At 42.5% G+C, this 14,257-nt stretch overlaps 1 protein-coding gene across 2 annotated transcripts in view; it reads left to right on the plus strand.

Moving 5' to 3' along the window:
- LOC116052162 (UTP--glucose-1-phosphate uridylyltransferase) overlaps positions 1–14,257 on the plus strand; it is a 33,658-nt gene that overhangs the window by 11,743 nt on the left and 7,658 nt on the right. For both annotated transcript variants that reach the window (XM_031302688.2, XM_031302687.2), the window contains exons 4-7: positions 8,376–8,561; positions 9,865–9,998; positions 10,897–11,194; positions 12,551–12,748. In XM_031302688.2, coding sequence (XP_031158548.1) covers positions 8,376–8,561; positions 9,865–9,998; positions 10,897–11,194; positions 12,551–12,748 — 816 coding nt within the window. The remainder of the gene's footprint in view (positions 1–8,375; positions 8,562–9,864; positions 9,999–10,896; positions 11,195–12,550; positions 12,749–14,257) is intronic.

Raw genomic sequence — 14,257 nt, forward strand, 5'->3', positions numbered from 1 at the left:
GGTCTCATTTATATTATGTATTGATTATTATTAGGGCTGTCAAACGATTACATTTTCTTAATCGCGATTAATCGCATGTTTTATCACATGATTAAAATTCTATTATTTTGCATTTCAGAACAGTTTTTAAGTTCATATTAACAATGGAAAGCCATTCTTACCAGTGGATCTTGATTGGGAACCAAATGAATGCAAAGAAAGTGACTGTATGAACTTGATTTTAAGATTTGTATTTGTTTATTATATATTTAATCTAGTCACACATTTGAATTTAACAACAACTTTGGCACGAGACTGTAAATTACCAGTTTAATTGAACGCACCGTCTGTGTTTTTCCGACAACAGCAGCTGCAGATTGTTACATCCCGGTATCGGAATCCTCTCCAGTGAAATACAGACAAACTTTACACCGTTTAGCGTTAGCTGTCAGCATTGTAACCGTGTTTAATCCAGCTACTAGCTAGCGGTAGGCTAACGTTAGCTGCTGTCGAGTATAGTGTTAACTAGCGTCACGTGCAGCGATGTTTCTGTTTCCTGTAACGTCTGTTTCAGAGCATCAGAGAGAAGAGCAGACATATCAGTGGCACCAGAATGAGGCACCGAAATCGACGTTGCTATTGTGTTACGAGGAAGGACGGAAAATAGTCGCCTGTTAGGCACGACGCAAAGCCGAGTGAAGTGAAAATAAATTAATAAATGGCGGCATGCGATTAATACGATTAAAAAAAATTAACGCATTATGCTCGACCCTTAAATGCATCGCGATTAACGCGTTAATGCTGACAGCCATAATTATTATATTGTGCACGTATATTAGGTTCGAATACATTTGAATATATATTTTTGCGCATTATGTTCTCAAGAGGGCAAACCAATCCAACAGGAGATTTAATTACTTATATACGTTAATTCATTTAAACATTAATGTCTTTTTTTAGATTATTTTTTTGGGGCATTTTGGCCTTTATTTTTTGACAGGACAGCTGAAGACATAAAGGGCCGCAGGTCGGAGACGAACCCGCGGCCGCTGTGTCGAGGAGTAAGCCTCTGTATATGGGCGCGCGCTCTACCAACTGAGCTGAGCTATCCCAAACATTAATGTCTTTTAAAGGAAAGACAAACTGTGGAATTGCAACTTTCGGTCCTTCACGTGCGTCTGCTCCCCGTCCAGATGCTCTCCACATGTTTTACGGTTCATATGTTTAGGGGGTGTACAAAACCACCCTTAAAGTTCTCATATTATGCTCATTGTCAGGTTCATAATTGTATTTTTTTAGCTACAGAGTGAGACCTCTCACTGCTGTAACATCTTTGTTGGCAGTCGCACATGCTCGGTAGCTAGGTAAGATCACATGATCAGTAGCTAGGTAAGATCACATGCTCAGTAGCTAGGTAAGGACTACATGAGCTAGCTGTTTGTGCAACTTCGGCAACAAGTAAGTAAAGTAAAGTTAATTTCTATAGCACATTTAAAAACAGCTCGCGCTGACCAAAGTGCTATACATAGCGCATTCGCCACAGGGTAATAAAATACACTTACAAATCAGTGATTTAGGCTAAGACAAACACTTAATTACAAACATAGCAGGATTAGCAGGGAGACTTCTTCTAAACGAGGGCGCACTTCCAACTTTGTGTGGAATACCTGCAGAACAGGGACATGGAAGTAGTTCTATACAATTTATTTTGTAGATTAGGGTGAATTCGTGTGTGTTGTAGCAGTGTTTTGCCATTGAGAACAAGCTAGCATGCTAACGGTTAGCCCCCTAGGCCGCTCGTTTCGGCTAGTGACTTGGAAAGCTGTGCAGATTTTGACCAGCTCACCCAGAGACTGAAGGCAGGACACATTCAGAAACCGTATCTCACTCTAAACAGCATGGATGGTTTTTTTTTCAAAGTTTGTATGCGTGTGGAAGCACCTGAGACACAAAATACCACCCCAAATCCCAGAAAAAAGTGATTTTTTTTCATAATATGGGCACTTTAAAATCAAAATGTACACCCTAGGGATTGAGATAGCTGCTCTCTGCGTCGACTTTACATCAATCCAACTGTAGTAAGCTCGATTAAACATATCCTGAATGTACCGTATCTCTACAGTGGATGCACAGAGATGGATTTCCATCATCTGACTGCTTCAGAAACAAGCTAACGAAACCAGATCTGAGTACAGAGAACATTCAGGCTAAAGCCAACTATTTATCGGCATGGTGACATGTCACAAACACACACACACACACACACACACACACTTTCCCAAAATACCCGAGCAGGCTGAAGGTTAGGACTAAGAATAGTCTGACCGCCGCAGTATTTGAAAGTCTGGTTTTAGGGCGGCGAGGTTGGCCAGGCGGTGACATTTGTCTCCTGTGGAACTCCGGACGCTGCTGGGCGCTCGTCTTCATCACCCCGTCACCCCCTCACCCTCCCACCCACCTGCCTTTACTCACCCAGTCAGTTAACAACGACCTTAACACTGACTGTGAGTCTGATCCCACAGGACATCGTTATCTTTTTGAAGGCCAGGATGTGAAACTCTATATCCTGTGTACAAGTTTCACACACACACACACACACACACACATGGACACACACACACACACACACACACACACGGACACACACACACATACACACACACACACATGGACACACACACACACACACACATGGACACACACACACACACACACACACACACACACACACACATGGACACACATACACATGGACACACATACACACACACACATGGACACACACGTGGACACACACACACACACACACACACATGGACACACACACACACACACACACACACATGGACACACACACACACACACACACACACACACACACACATGGACACACACACACATACACACACACACATGGACACACACACACATGGACACACACACACACACACACACACACATGGACACACACACACACGCACACGTGTCCATAAATATCCTTTCTGTGTGTCAGACAGCTGTCATGTGTTGCTGGTGAGGTTTTAAAGGTCAGACCAGCTCCTATGGACGGGATTAAGGGCCCATTCAGACCAGGAAAAGCGATCCAGCGATTCTCCGCAGGGTTGTGTGGAGGTCGGAGCGTCACTTAAATGTCCCATTTGTGTGACGTCCTCAACGTTGGGAAGGATACTTTCAAAACGTATTCCGTTACAGAATACAAAATACATGGCCAAAAATGTAATTTGTAACGTATTCCGTTACATTACTTGATCAGAGTCACGTATTCGGAATACTTGGATTACTTTCACATTGAATTGCATTTTATAAGTGTAGGAATGCGGCCATCACATCCAGCTTACTAAACAGGCCTATTCTGATTAAACAGACCTATTCTGACTAAACAGGCCTATTCTGGTGTGTTCTTCTATTCCAACTGGCTGAATGTGTACCTGAACAAGCAGATAGATTTTTGTATTTGTAGTCCCGAACTGTATACTACAGAAATCTAACCGCAGTCTAAGCTACCACGAGCTAATTTTAGCTAACGTTAGCTAGCATGTCAAACGAGGCTAGTCATTCTCTGGCTCTGGGGCTAGTAAATCAGCACGTAGGAGAATGTAAAGTCGCACGTCAACTAAGCAGTATAGCTACCTATAAAATAGCAAGGTGACCAGTAAAACTACAGCAGACGACTACGCTTGGCTAATTTAAAAAAAAAAAACTTACTTTAAGACGCTTCTTCAGGTTGGAGGTGGAGTAATTTGGACGCTGAAAGGAGGTCGGTTGCTGGCAAGCAGAGGTTGCACTGCACAGTTATATTTCGTTCTCCCTGTTCTTTCTTTAATGTGAAATGCTGTTTGAATTTCCAAGATAGCAACGCATTCCTGCCCTGGCTCTGTTGTGCCGGTTCCGGCTCCATTGTGACTGATCACGCAAATAGCTAATTTTTTTTGTTTTCATATTGGGGCTTCTGGGGAAATGCATGGAGTTGCCTTAATTTATTCAGAGAGTGAATAAACTCGTGAAACAGAGAAGTATCGTCATGTAATCCATTGATTTCAACAATGTAACCTTTGACTCACTACTCAGTAGTGATAACCAGAGTAAAAAAAAAAAGTTGTTCTTGTTGTGTAACAGCCTGCTGTCTGCTTTGTATAACAAACTGTTTGCTTTCAGTCTGACATCGACCTCAACCTCAGTCCGTTTCTGTTTACCTGCAGATTATTTTTTTGTGTCAGGTGCCTCCTGAGGTTTGGGGGTTAAGCATATATTTAGTCAATTCTTTGGTCAACATTTCTTTAAAAGTGTAACTAAATGTGTTTTGCAGGCAGCAAATTCAGCATTCAGAGACAGAAAACAGTTCACCAGAGTGCCCTAAAATTATTCAGTTCACATAAATGCTTCAACAAGTCCTCCAAACCACACAACAGTATCTTTTTTGTCTGTTCCTCCCCTCTAACACGACCCACAGGAGCGTTTCATAAACTAGCAGAGTGGCCGGAAATTTGGTCGTCATATCTAAACCATACTCAGTCCCGCCAGGATTTCGCGGCCTTTTTTTGAGATTGTTGCGGCCCAAAATGCCTGATTTCGCCGGAGCTTTTGTAAAAAAAATTGCGATAAAAGTTGCAATGTCTTTGTATGTTTGTTGCAATGAAGTTGCGAGAGACAGTGAAAGTTGCAAAAAAGTTGCGATATATTTTTTTTATATACTTTTTTTGGGGAGAATAAAACTACTCTGGGCTGAGTTTTCCTAGTAACCTTAATAAAAAGGCTCAGGATGCTGTAAATGTTGGTATAATATGAAAATGGCTGGTGGATTTAAGACAAAAACGAGGAATTTGTCATGGTGTTGTTGGAGCATGTCACACATACAAATATAAGAAGGATAAAAAGAATATAAACAATATAAGTATAAACATATACACACAATATGTGTCACTGTCAGTGGCTTGTTGATCTTTACATTGTTAGTTATTTTCCTAACCTGTCCTGGGACACACATTCATACGGTTTGATAAAGTACTTTAACTTATTGCACTTACAATAACGAGCGTTGCCTGCTGTCCTCAATTTAGGTCATCAACCTGTTCTCACTCCCGCTTGGCTCTCAGAGTGCACGTGGGACTGCTGTGATTGGTTGAAGTCGCGGGAAACTTCAGGTTATCGGTCAAATGTGCGGAAAAGTTGCGGTGATTGGTGAAAATTGCGAGTCGCACCAAATTCGCAGTGATTGGTTGAATTTGCGTGAATTGGCGCGATCGCGACATCGCGAAATCCTGGAGGGACTGCATACTAGACTTTCTTTGACTTACTATACTCTGACTTTTTTTTTTAATCACATCTTTTTTTGTGGAGTCTGCATGTTTGCAACATATGATATTTAATATTACAGTAGCTCAGTGGTTTGCACTGTTCCAACAGCGACGAGGCACCGTAGACTCTGAGCCAGGTTTTGATTATTATTATGGTAAATTTTTTTTGTGGAGTTTGCATGTTCTTCCAGACCCTTTCTCTGGCATACTATTTGACTTTTTTATGACCTTTTTCGACATACTATACTATAACTGATTTCACCACACAATGTCTTGTACTACAATGGCTCAGTTGTTTGCACTGTTCCAACCAGCACCAGCACGTAGGCACTGCAGACTTTTGTGGAGTTTGCATGTTCTTCCAGACTTTCTTTGACGTATTATACTATGACTTTTTTATCACTTTTTCGACATACTATACTATAAATGTATCAGTTTTTTGACATACTATACAATGTATTTTTTAGCACTTTTATCGACATACTATACTATAACTGATTTTAATGCACCATGTCTTGTAGTACAGTGGCTCAGTGGGTTGCGCTGTTCCACCAAGCACCGTAGATTCTGACCCAGGTTCGATTCCCATTGCATCCTGGACTTTTTTGTGGAGTTTGCATGTTCTTCCAGACTTTCTTTGACATATTATACTATGACTTTTTTATCACTTTTTTGACATACTATACTGTAAATGTATCACTTTTTTGACATATTATACTTTGACTTTTTTTATCACTTTTTCGACATACTTATACAATAAATTTATAATTTTTTCGACTTACTATACTATTGGCGTTTTTCCATTACGTGGTACCTGCTCGACTCGCCTCGACTCTACTCGACTCTACTCGCCTCGACACGCTGTGCGTCCGTTTTCCATTGCAGATTTTAGTACCGCCTCAGCGTGGCTGGTCGTCTTGCCGGCTCGACGCACACACCAGCGCACAAGTATAAACATCAGACCACTTGAGCTTGTTTTACAGTTCTGTGGAGGCTCCACGCAGAGCTTTCTCCGTAGCCTGTGTAATATGTGGCCTGTTGTATACATTTGTCAGCTTGTGTGTGCGTCGAGCCAGCATGTGTGTGTGTACGTAGGATACGGTGAAAGCTCTGCCTGGAGCCTCCGCAGAACTGTAAACAAGCGGCGCCGTAGTAAACTGCCGTGACCTAACGCGACACACACACAGAACGTCGAAGGTGTGTGTTGTTGCCAGAAGACACATTTAGTTTCAGAAGAAGCTGGAGGCAGCAAAAAAACAAACAGGTGGCTAAACTGTTTAAAAATAGCGGGTTTGTTCAGGACACCCCCGTCTGTCGCTTTCACGTCACCTTTTCGGCTCGCCTCGGCTCGCTGGGAACCTCGACTGAGGAGGTACTAAAAAAAGTACCTGTTAGCAGGTACCAGGTACTTTTTTTCGTAATGGAAAACCAAAAAAGGCGAGTAGAGTCGAGGCGAGTCGAGCAGGTACCATGTAATGGAAAAGCGCCATATGACTTTTTTATCACTTTTTTGACACACTATACTATAAATGTATCACTTTTTGGACATATTATACTTTGACTTTTTTATAATTTTTTCGACTTACTATACCATAAATGTATCACTTTTTCGACTTACTATACTGTGACTTTTTATCACTTTTCCGACTACCATTGTTTTTTAACGTACATTATTTTGTAATACAGTGGCTGCAGACTCTGACCCAGCTTTCATTCCCAGTCCGTCCTGTCCTTTTTTTGCAGAGTTTGCATATTCTTCCAGACTGTCTCTGGCATACTATTTGACTTTTTCGATACACTATGACTTTTTGATCACTTTTTCAACATAGTATACTATGACTTTTTAATGCAGTTTTTTTTGGACATAATATGCTATGATTGTTTTCATCATACATTATTTGGTATAACAGTGGCTCAGTGGTTTACATCACTCCAACTAGCGCCATTAAGTAGATGCACCAGGTGCAGGTTCAATTCCCAGTCCGTCCTGGGCTTTTCTGGTGGACTTTGAATGTTCTTCCAGACTTTTTTGTGACATACTAAACTCAGGAAAAAAAGTGACTTTTTGATCACTTTTTTCAACATTTATATATCATCACTTTTTCGACATACTATGACTTTTTAAACATACTTTAATATGACCTCTTAATGTTTGTTTCGACATACTATGCTATGATTGTTTTCATCGCACAATGTGTTGGACTATGGTAGCTCAGTGGTTTGCACCGTTCCAACAAGAACCAGAAAGTAGGCCCTGCAAACTCTGACCCAAGTTCAATTCCCACTGCGGCCTGGCTGTTTTTTGGTGGAGTTTGCATGTTCTTCCAGACTTTCCTTGACATACTATACTATGACTTTTTCGACATACTATACTATGATTGTTTTCAACGTACATTGTTTTGTACTACAATGGCTCAGTGGTTTGCACTGCTCCAACCAGCACCAGAAAGTAGGCCCTGCAGACTCTGACCCAGGTTTGATTCCCAGTCTGTCCTGTACTTTTTTTTGTGGAGTTTGCATATTCTTCCAGACTGTCTCTGGTATACTATTTGACTTTGGTGAACTAGCACTGAACTTCCTAACCGATCTCCCTACAGACTGAGCTACTGCCACCCTAACAATGACATCCATGCTAATTAACACCATTCCCACTTTTCCAACTATTCTCACTACTTCACCTTCTTCTTACGCAGTTATGCCAGCAATCCAGTTTAGCTTTATCAATTTAGCTTTTCAGCATTCACAAGAATTTTCTGCAGGAAATCTGTTGATTATTTTCTCGATTCACGGATATAAAATGTCAGAAAATGGTCCCAAAGCCCAAGATGACGTCCTCACGTCTTGTTTTGTCCACAACTCAAAGATATTCAGTTTACTGTCACAGAGGAGAGAAGAAACTAGAACAATATTCACATTTAACAAGCTGACATCAGAGGATTTCTCAAAACGATTAATCGATTATCAAAATAGTTGGGCGATTAATTTAATAGATGACAGCTAAATGATTATTCTTTGCAGCTCTACTGTTGACACAGATACATTATGATTCCCTTTAAATGTTTTTGTGCTGTCTCTGCTCAGATCCAGCCCTATGAAAAGATCAAGACGAAGGGTCTTCCTGAAAACATCGCCGCCAGCCTCAACAAGCTCGCTGTGGTCAAACTGAACGGCGGTCTGGGAACCAGTATGGGCTGTAAGGGCCCCAAGAGTCTGATCAGCGTCCGCAACGAGAACACCTTCCTGGACCTGACCGTCCAGCAGATCGAGGTAGAGGTTTTATCTAGTGCTGTCAAACGATTAAAATATTTAATCGCGATTAATCGCAATAATGCCATAGTTAACTCGCAATTAATCGCACATTTTTATCTATTCTAAATGTCCCTAGATTTATTTTTGTCCCATTATTTTTTCTCATTTTAATGCCCTTATCAACATGAAAAAGTGGATTGGCTTGCTTTGTGCTTTTGACGCCTGGCTTTGACGAGGGGGGCGGAGAATTCGCATCAACTGTGTGCTTGGTCATCAGCTGTGTGCTTGGCCATCAGCTGTGTGCTTGGTCATCAGCTGTGTGCTTGGCCATCAGCTGTGTGCTTGGTCATCAGCTGTGTGCTTGGCCATCAGCTGTGTGCTTGGCCATCAGCTGTGTGCTTGGTCATCAGCTGTGTGCTTGGCCATCAGCTGTGTGCTTGGTCATCAGCTGTGTGTGACCATCAGCTGTGTGCTTGGTCATCAGCTGTGTGCTTGGCCATCAGCTGTGTGCTTGGCCTTCTGCTGTGTGTGACCATCAGCTGTGTGCTTGGTCATCAGCTGTGTGCTTGGCCATCAGCTGTGTGCTTGGCCATCAGCTGTGTGCTTGGCCATCAGCTGTGTGCTTGGTCATCAAGTGGTATTTCAGACTGGACGTGCTGCGATGATAGCTCAGTTCACAACGACGAAACACACAGATCAATTTGGTCTTGTCAATGGAACCATTTGGCAACTTTTTAAAAGTAAACTTTCCATTCAGAATCTTATTGGCATCCATTTCGGCGTCTCGCGCTCGCCATCCACTCAAAACGTGACGTTAGCCTACTGCTCTTTGGCCGGCTCGCAAGCCCAAACAAGTGTGTGCGGCGTTGTTTAGTTTCCGGTCTAGCTAGATCCGGTGTGGTGTTGTAGTTTTTCTAACGTTACTAGTTGTTGCAACAGCATGTGAAAAAAACAAGTTTGCTAGGCCAAGAAGAACGTTAATCTCGCGATAAAAAAATTTACGCCGTTAAAATGGGTTTGCGTAAACGCCGTTAATAACGCGTTTAACTGACAGCACTAGTTTTATCACAATACAATATTAAATTGAAACAAACTACTCTTTTTAATAAAAAGAATAAATATAAAGTGGGAATCTCAAAATAAAGGGGCATCTTACGGACGATATGTATCTATATTTTAACTTTGCATCGATAATATTGAATCGTGGATTTTTCGCATTGATGTATCGTCACACCCCAAGTAGAGAGGCACAAAACGAGCAGCTCCGATCCTTTGAGGATCCGGTTGAACTAAACTCTGCGTTTCCGTTGTTTGTTTTCAGCATCTGAACAAAACCTTTAACGCCGACGTGCCGCTGGTTCTCATGAACTCCTTCAACACCGACGAGGACACAAAGAAGATCCTGCAGAAATACAAACATCACCGCGTCAACATCCACACCTTCAACCAGAGCAGGTACAACACGCTTGCACGCACGCTCTCACGCACGCACACACACACACATGCACGTAAACACACACACAATAATGTCACCATTAAGAAGCAAGAATCAGAAAAGAATAGAGCTGTCAATCTTCCTCTATAATACCATTCGAATTCGTAATGTTGTACTAACGTTACTCGGTACGTAACGTTAGCTCCGTAATACGTAACGCTAGCTCCGTAATGTTGTACTAACGTTACTCTGTACGTAACGTTAGCTCCGTAATACGTAACGCTAGCTCCGTAATGTTGTACTAACGTTACTCGGTACGTAACGTTAGCTCCGTAATACGTAACGCTAGCTCCGTAATGTTGTACTAACGTTACTCGGTACGTAACGTTAGCTCCGTAATACGTAACGCTAGCTCCGTAATGTTGTACTAACGTTACTCTGTACGTAACGTTAGCTCCGTGATGTTGTACTAACGTTACTCGTTACATAACGTTAGCTCCGTAATGTTGTACTAACGTTACATAACGTTAGCTCCACAATGTTGTACTAACGTTACTCGGTACGTAACGTTAGCTCCGTAATGTTGTAGTAACGTTACTCGGTACGTATCGTTAGCTCCGTAATGTTGTAGTAACGTTACTCGGTACGTAACGTTAGCTCCGTAATGTTGTACTAACGTTACTCGGTACGTAACGTTAGCTCCGTAATGTCTGTAATGTTGTACTAACGTTACTCGGTACTGGTAGCCAAATGGCTAACACTGGCGCATTTACAAAAATGTTGATTAATGTGCATTGTCCTATTCAAATAAATAAATCTTAAATCTAGTCGATTAATCTTTGCAGCTCTAAAACAAACATTCCTAAAATGTCTGAATTCATCTCGTGCGACATCAGTGATCGTTTGTTCTCCCCACAGGTATCCAAGGATCAACAAAGAGTCGCTGCTGCCGATCGCCAAAAACATGGGGATGAACGGAGAGAACGGGGAGGCGTGGTACCCCCCTGGTCACGGAGACATCTACGCCAGCTTCGCCAACTGCGGCCTGCTGGACAAACTGCTCGCCGAGGGGAAGGAGTACATCTTCGTGTCCAACATCGACAACCTGGGTGCCACCGTCGACCTCTTCATTCTCCACCACCTGATGAGCCAGCCCGCCGACAGACGGTGCGAGTTCATCATGGAGGTCACCGACAAAACCAGAGCGGACGTCAAGGTAGGCGCGGGTTTTCCCCAATGGTCCAAATGTCAGTGTTCTGCAACACAGACATGAGGTGAATTTATGAATGAAAGTGAGAAAGTTCTTTCACAAAGCGATGTTGTTACGTATTATCGCACTTTTGTAAGTGGGTATACGGAAATCCTTGACCTTACCTATTGGGTATACGGCGTTCACCTGCGTATCACATAGTAGACGTAGACCACACCACTGTTTATATACAGTCTAATGCAGTGGTTCTCAAGCTTTTTTCAATAATGTTCCCCCTTTGAACTGTTTTTTTTAAGCCATGTACCCCCTAACCAGCGCGAAAAATTTTTGGTAGAAAAACAAAGTCTCTATAAAGAGGAAGAATACAGCGATGTCAGCGATAGATTTACTAAACTACAGCCTTGGACCTGGAAAACATTTAGATGATGATGGAAAAAGGAGATAACAACTTGGAAAAAGACGATAGAAAGAAGGAAGAAAGGCAAGAATAGGTCGGAAATAGTAACAAAAACTTTGAAAAAAAACACAATAGAAATACGGAAGGCAACACTAGGGTGACAAAAGGGACAAAAAATTTGAAAAAAGCTAATAAAAAAACGTTGAAAAGAGAGAAAAACTTTGAAGAAAAAAAGACAGTAGAAGAAAGTCAGGAAGAAAGGCAAGAATAGGTCAAAACAAACGACAAAACTTTCAAAAAAAGGTGACAAACTTCATAAACAGAGACAAAAACTTTGAAAAAAGCGACAAACTTGGAGGAAAAAAAAGACAGTAGAAGTAACTACAGCCTTGGAACTGAAAAACATTTTGCAAAAAATGTCACATACCCCCTGCAGTCCTCCAGAGTACCCCTAGGGGGACACGTACCCCCTGCAGTCCTCAAAAGTACCCCAAGGGGGACACGTACCCCCTGCAGTCCTCCAGAGTACCCCTAGGGGTACACGTACCCCCTTCCGTCCTCCAGAGTACCCCTAGGGGGACACGTACCCCCTGCAGTCCTCCAAAGTACCCCTAGGGGGACACGTACCCCCATTTGAGAACCACTGGTCTAATGGGTGAGACCATAGACAGTATATATAATGGACCAACAGGTCCCGTGTCTCTGGACGGAGACCAGTGAAGGATATTAGAAGATCTTTCCCGGTGATGGCTGAGCTCTCAACTCTTCAGATGTAAAGTTATTCTCTGTCAAAGTGGCGCCAAAATGAATGGCAGTCAATGGGATGCTAACGGGAGGTGATGGCTTGGTAGCATCAAAATGGCGCCATAGGAGGTTCGAGTTCTGAAGCGAAGCTTACCCCCTTGGGTGAGACGAGGTTCTGCTTCAGCCTCTCAGTGCTTCCTGTTTCCTTCCTCTCTCCGCAGGGTGGGACGCTGATCCAGTATGAGAATCACCTGAGGCTGCTGGAGATCGCGCAGGTGCCGAAGGCCCACGTCGACGAGTTCAAGTCCGTCACCAAGTTCAAGATCTTCAACACCAACAACCTGTGGATTTCTCTGCCCGCCATCAAGAGGCTGCAGGAGCAGAACGCCATGGAGCTGGAGATCATCGTCAACCCAAAGGTGACAGACACAAATAATCAATGTATATATGTATATTTTCAAGATGATTTAGGGCTTGTTTTAGCTTTTATTTTATAGGATATCTGAAGACCGGAAACGGGGGAGAGAAAGGGGGGGATGATATCAGTCCCTCCTGAAAAACGCGGAGTTTTTTTGTGATTGTTGCGGGCAAAAATCCTTGATTATGCGGCACGTTTTCTTAAAAAATGCGATGGAATATGCGGGATATTTATGCAATTTTATGCGATGAAATTGCGGGAAGTTGCAAAAACTGCGGTTTCATCGTGGCTTCATCGCGGGGTTTGCAGCTTTTCGATGATGTTCTCGTCGCGTAATTACGTAAAAATCGGCAATTTATGCGGCGAAAGTGCGGCGTATTTGAAAAAATGCGGCTCCCCCGCATAAATAGCGGACTTTATTTTATTCACTGAATTATGCGATCGCATAATCGCGTTTTTCTGGAGGGACTGTGATATGCAGATAAGGGACTCGAACCGCTGCGGTATGGGCTAAGGGTTAGTATATGGGGCGCACACTCCCAGGTGAGCTACCAGGGCGCCCCATAATTAGGTCTTTAGGCCGTCTACACATGAACATGATTTCTTTGATTTTAAATGGAGTCTGGTGAGTTTGGCGATGGCGACTTCTGAGCTGTTTCATGTTAAACAAAAAGGATCTTCCTCTGTAGGGATCCTTTCCCTCATGTTGTCAGACACTTGGAATAATAATCTGAGCCTGTCAGCGGCAAAAACAGAACTTTTAGTGGACGCAAACTGATGCACGGCACATTTACCCAATAGGATATATGGTTAGATTTCAGCCCAGTTCACAGTTACAGCGTTCTCGCTCGAAAACTGGACCAATTTTAAAGGTTGACCAATGCATGGGAAAAGAGGTTCCAAGTGGAAAAATACAGAAATTACCCTTTAATATTAGATTTTATTTAAAGGTGACCTATTATATAGAGCAGCACTTTCTACCGTCGCAGATAAAGGCTTTTTAAAGTGCTCATATTATGCTCATTTTCAGGTTCATAATTGTATTTTTAGGTTGTACCAGAATAGGTTTACATGGTTTAATTTTCAGAAAACACCATATTTTTGTTGTACTGCACATTGCTGCAGCTCCTCTTTTCACCCTGTGTTCAGGTCTCTGTTTTAGCTACAGAGTGAGACCTCTCACTGCTGGAACATCTTTGTTGGCAGTCGCACATGCTCAGTAGCTAGGTAAGATCACATGATCAGTAGCTAGGTAAGATCACATGCTCAGTAGCTAGGTAAGGATTACATGAGCTAGAAGCTAGCACTGCTAGTGGTTAGCGGTTAGCCACCTCGTTCTCAATGGCAAAACACTGCTACAACACACACAAGTTCACCCTAATCTACAAAAGAACTACTTCCATGTCCCTATTCTGCAGGTATTCCACGCAAAGTTGGAAGTGCACCCTCGTTTAGAAGAAGTCTCCCAGCTAATCCTGCCTTGTAGTGACTGAAGTTGGAGAAACAGCTA

Source organism: Sander lucioperca, chromosome 4 (assembly GCF_008315115.2).
Source record: "Sander lucioperca isolate FBNREF2018 chromosome 4, SLUC_FBN_1.2, whole genome shotgun sequence".
Lineage (NCBI taxonomy): Eukaryota > Metazoa > Chordata > Actinopteri > Perciformes > Percidae > Sander > Sander lucioperca.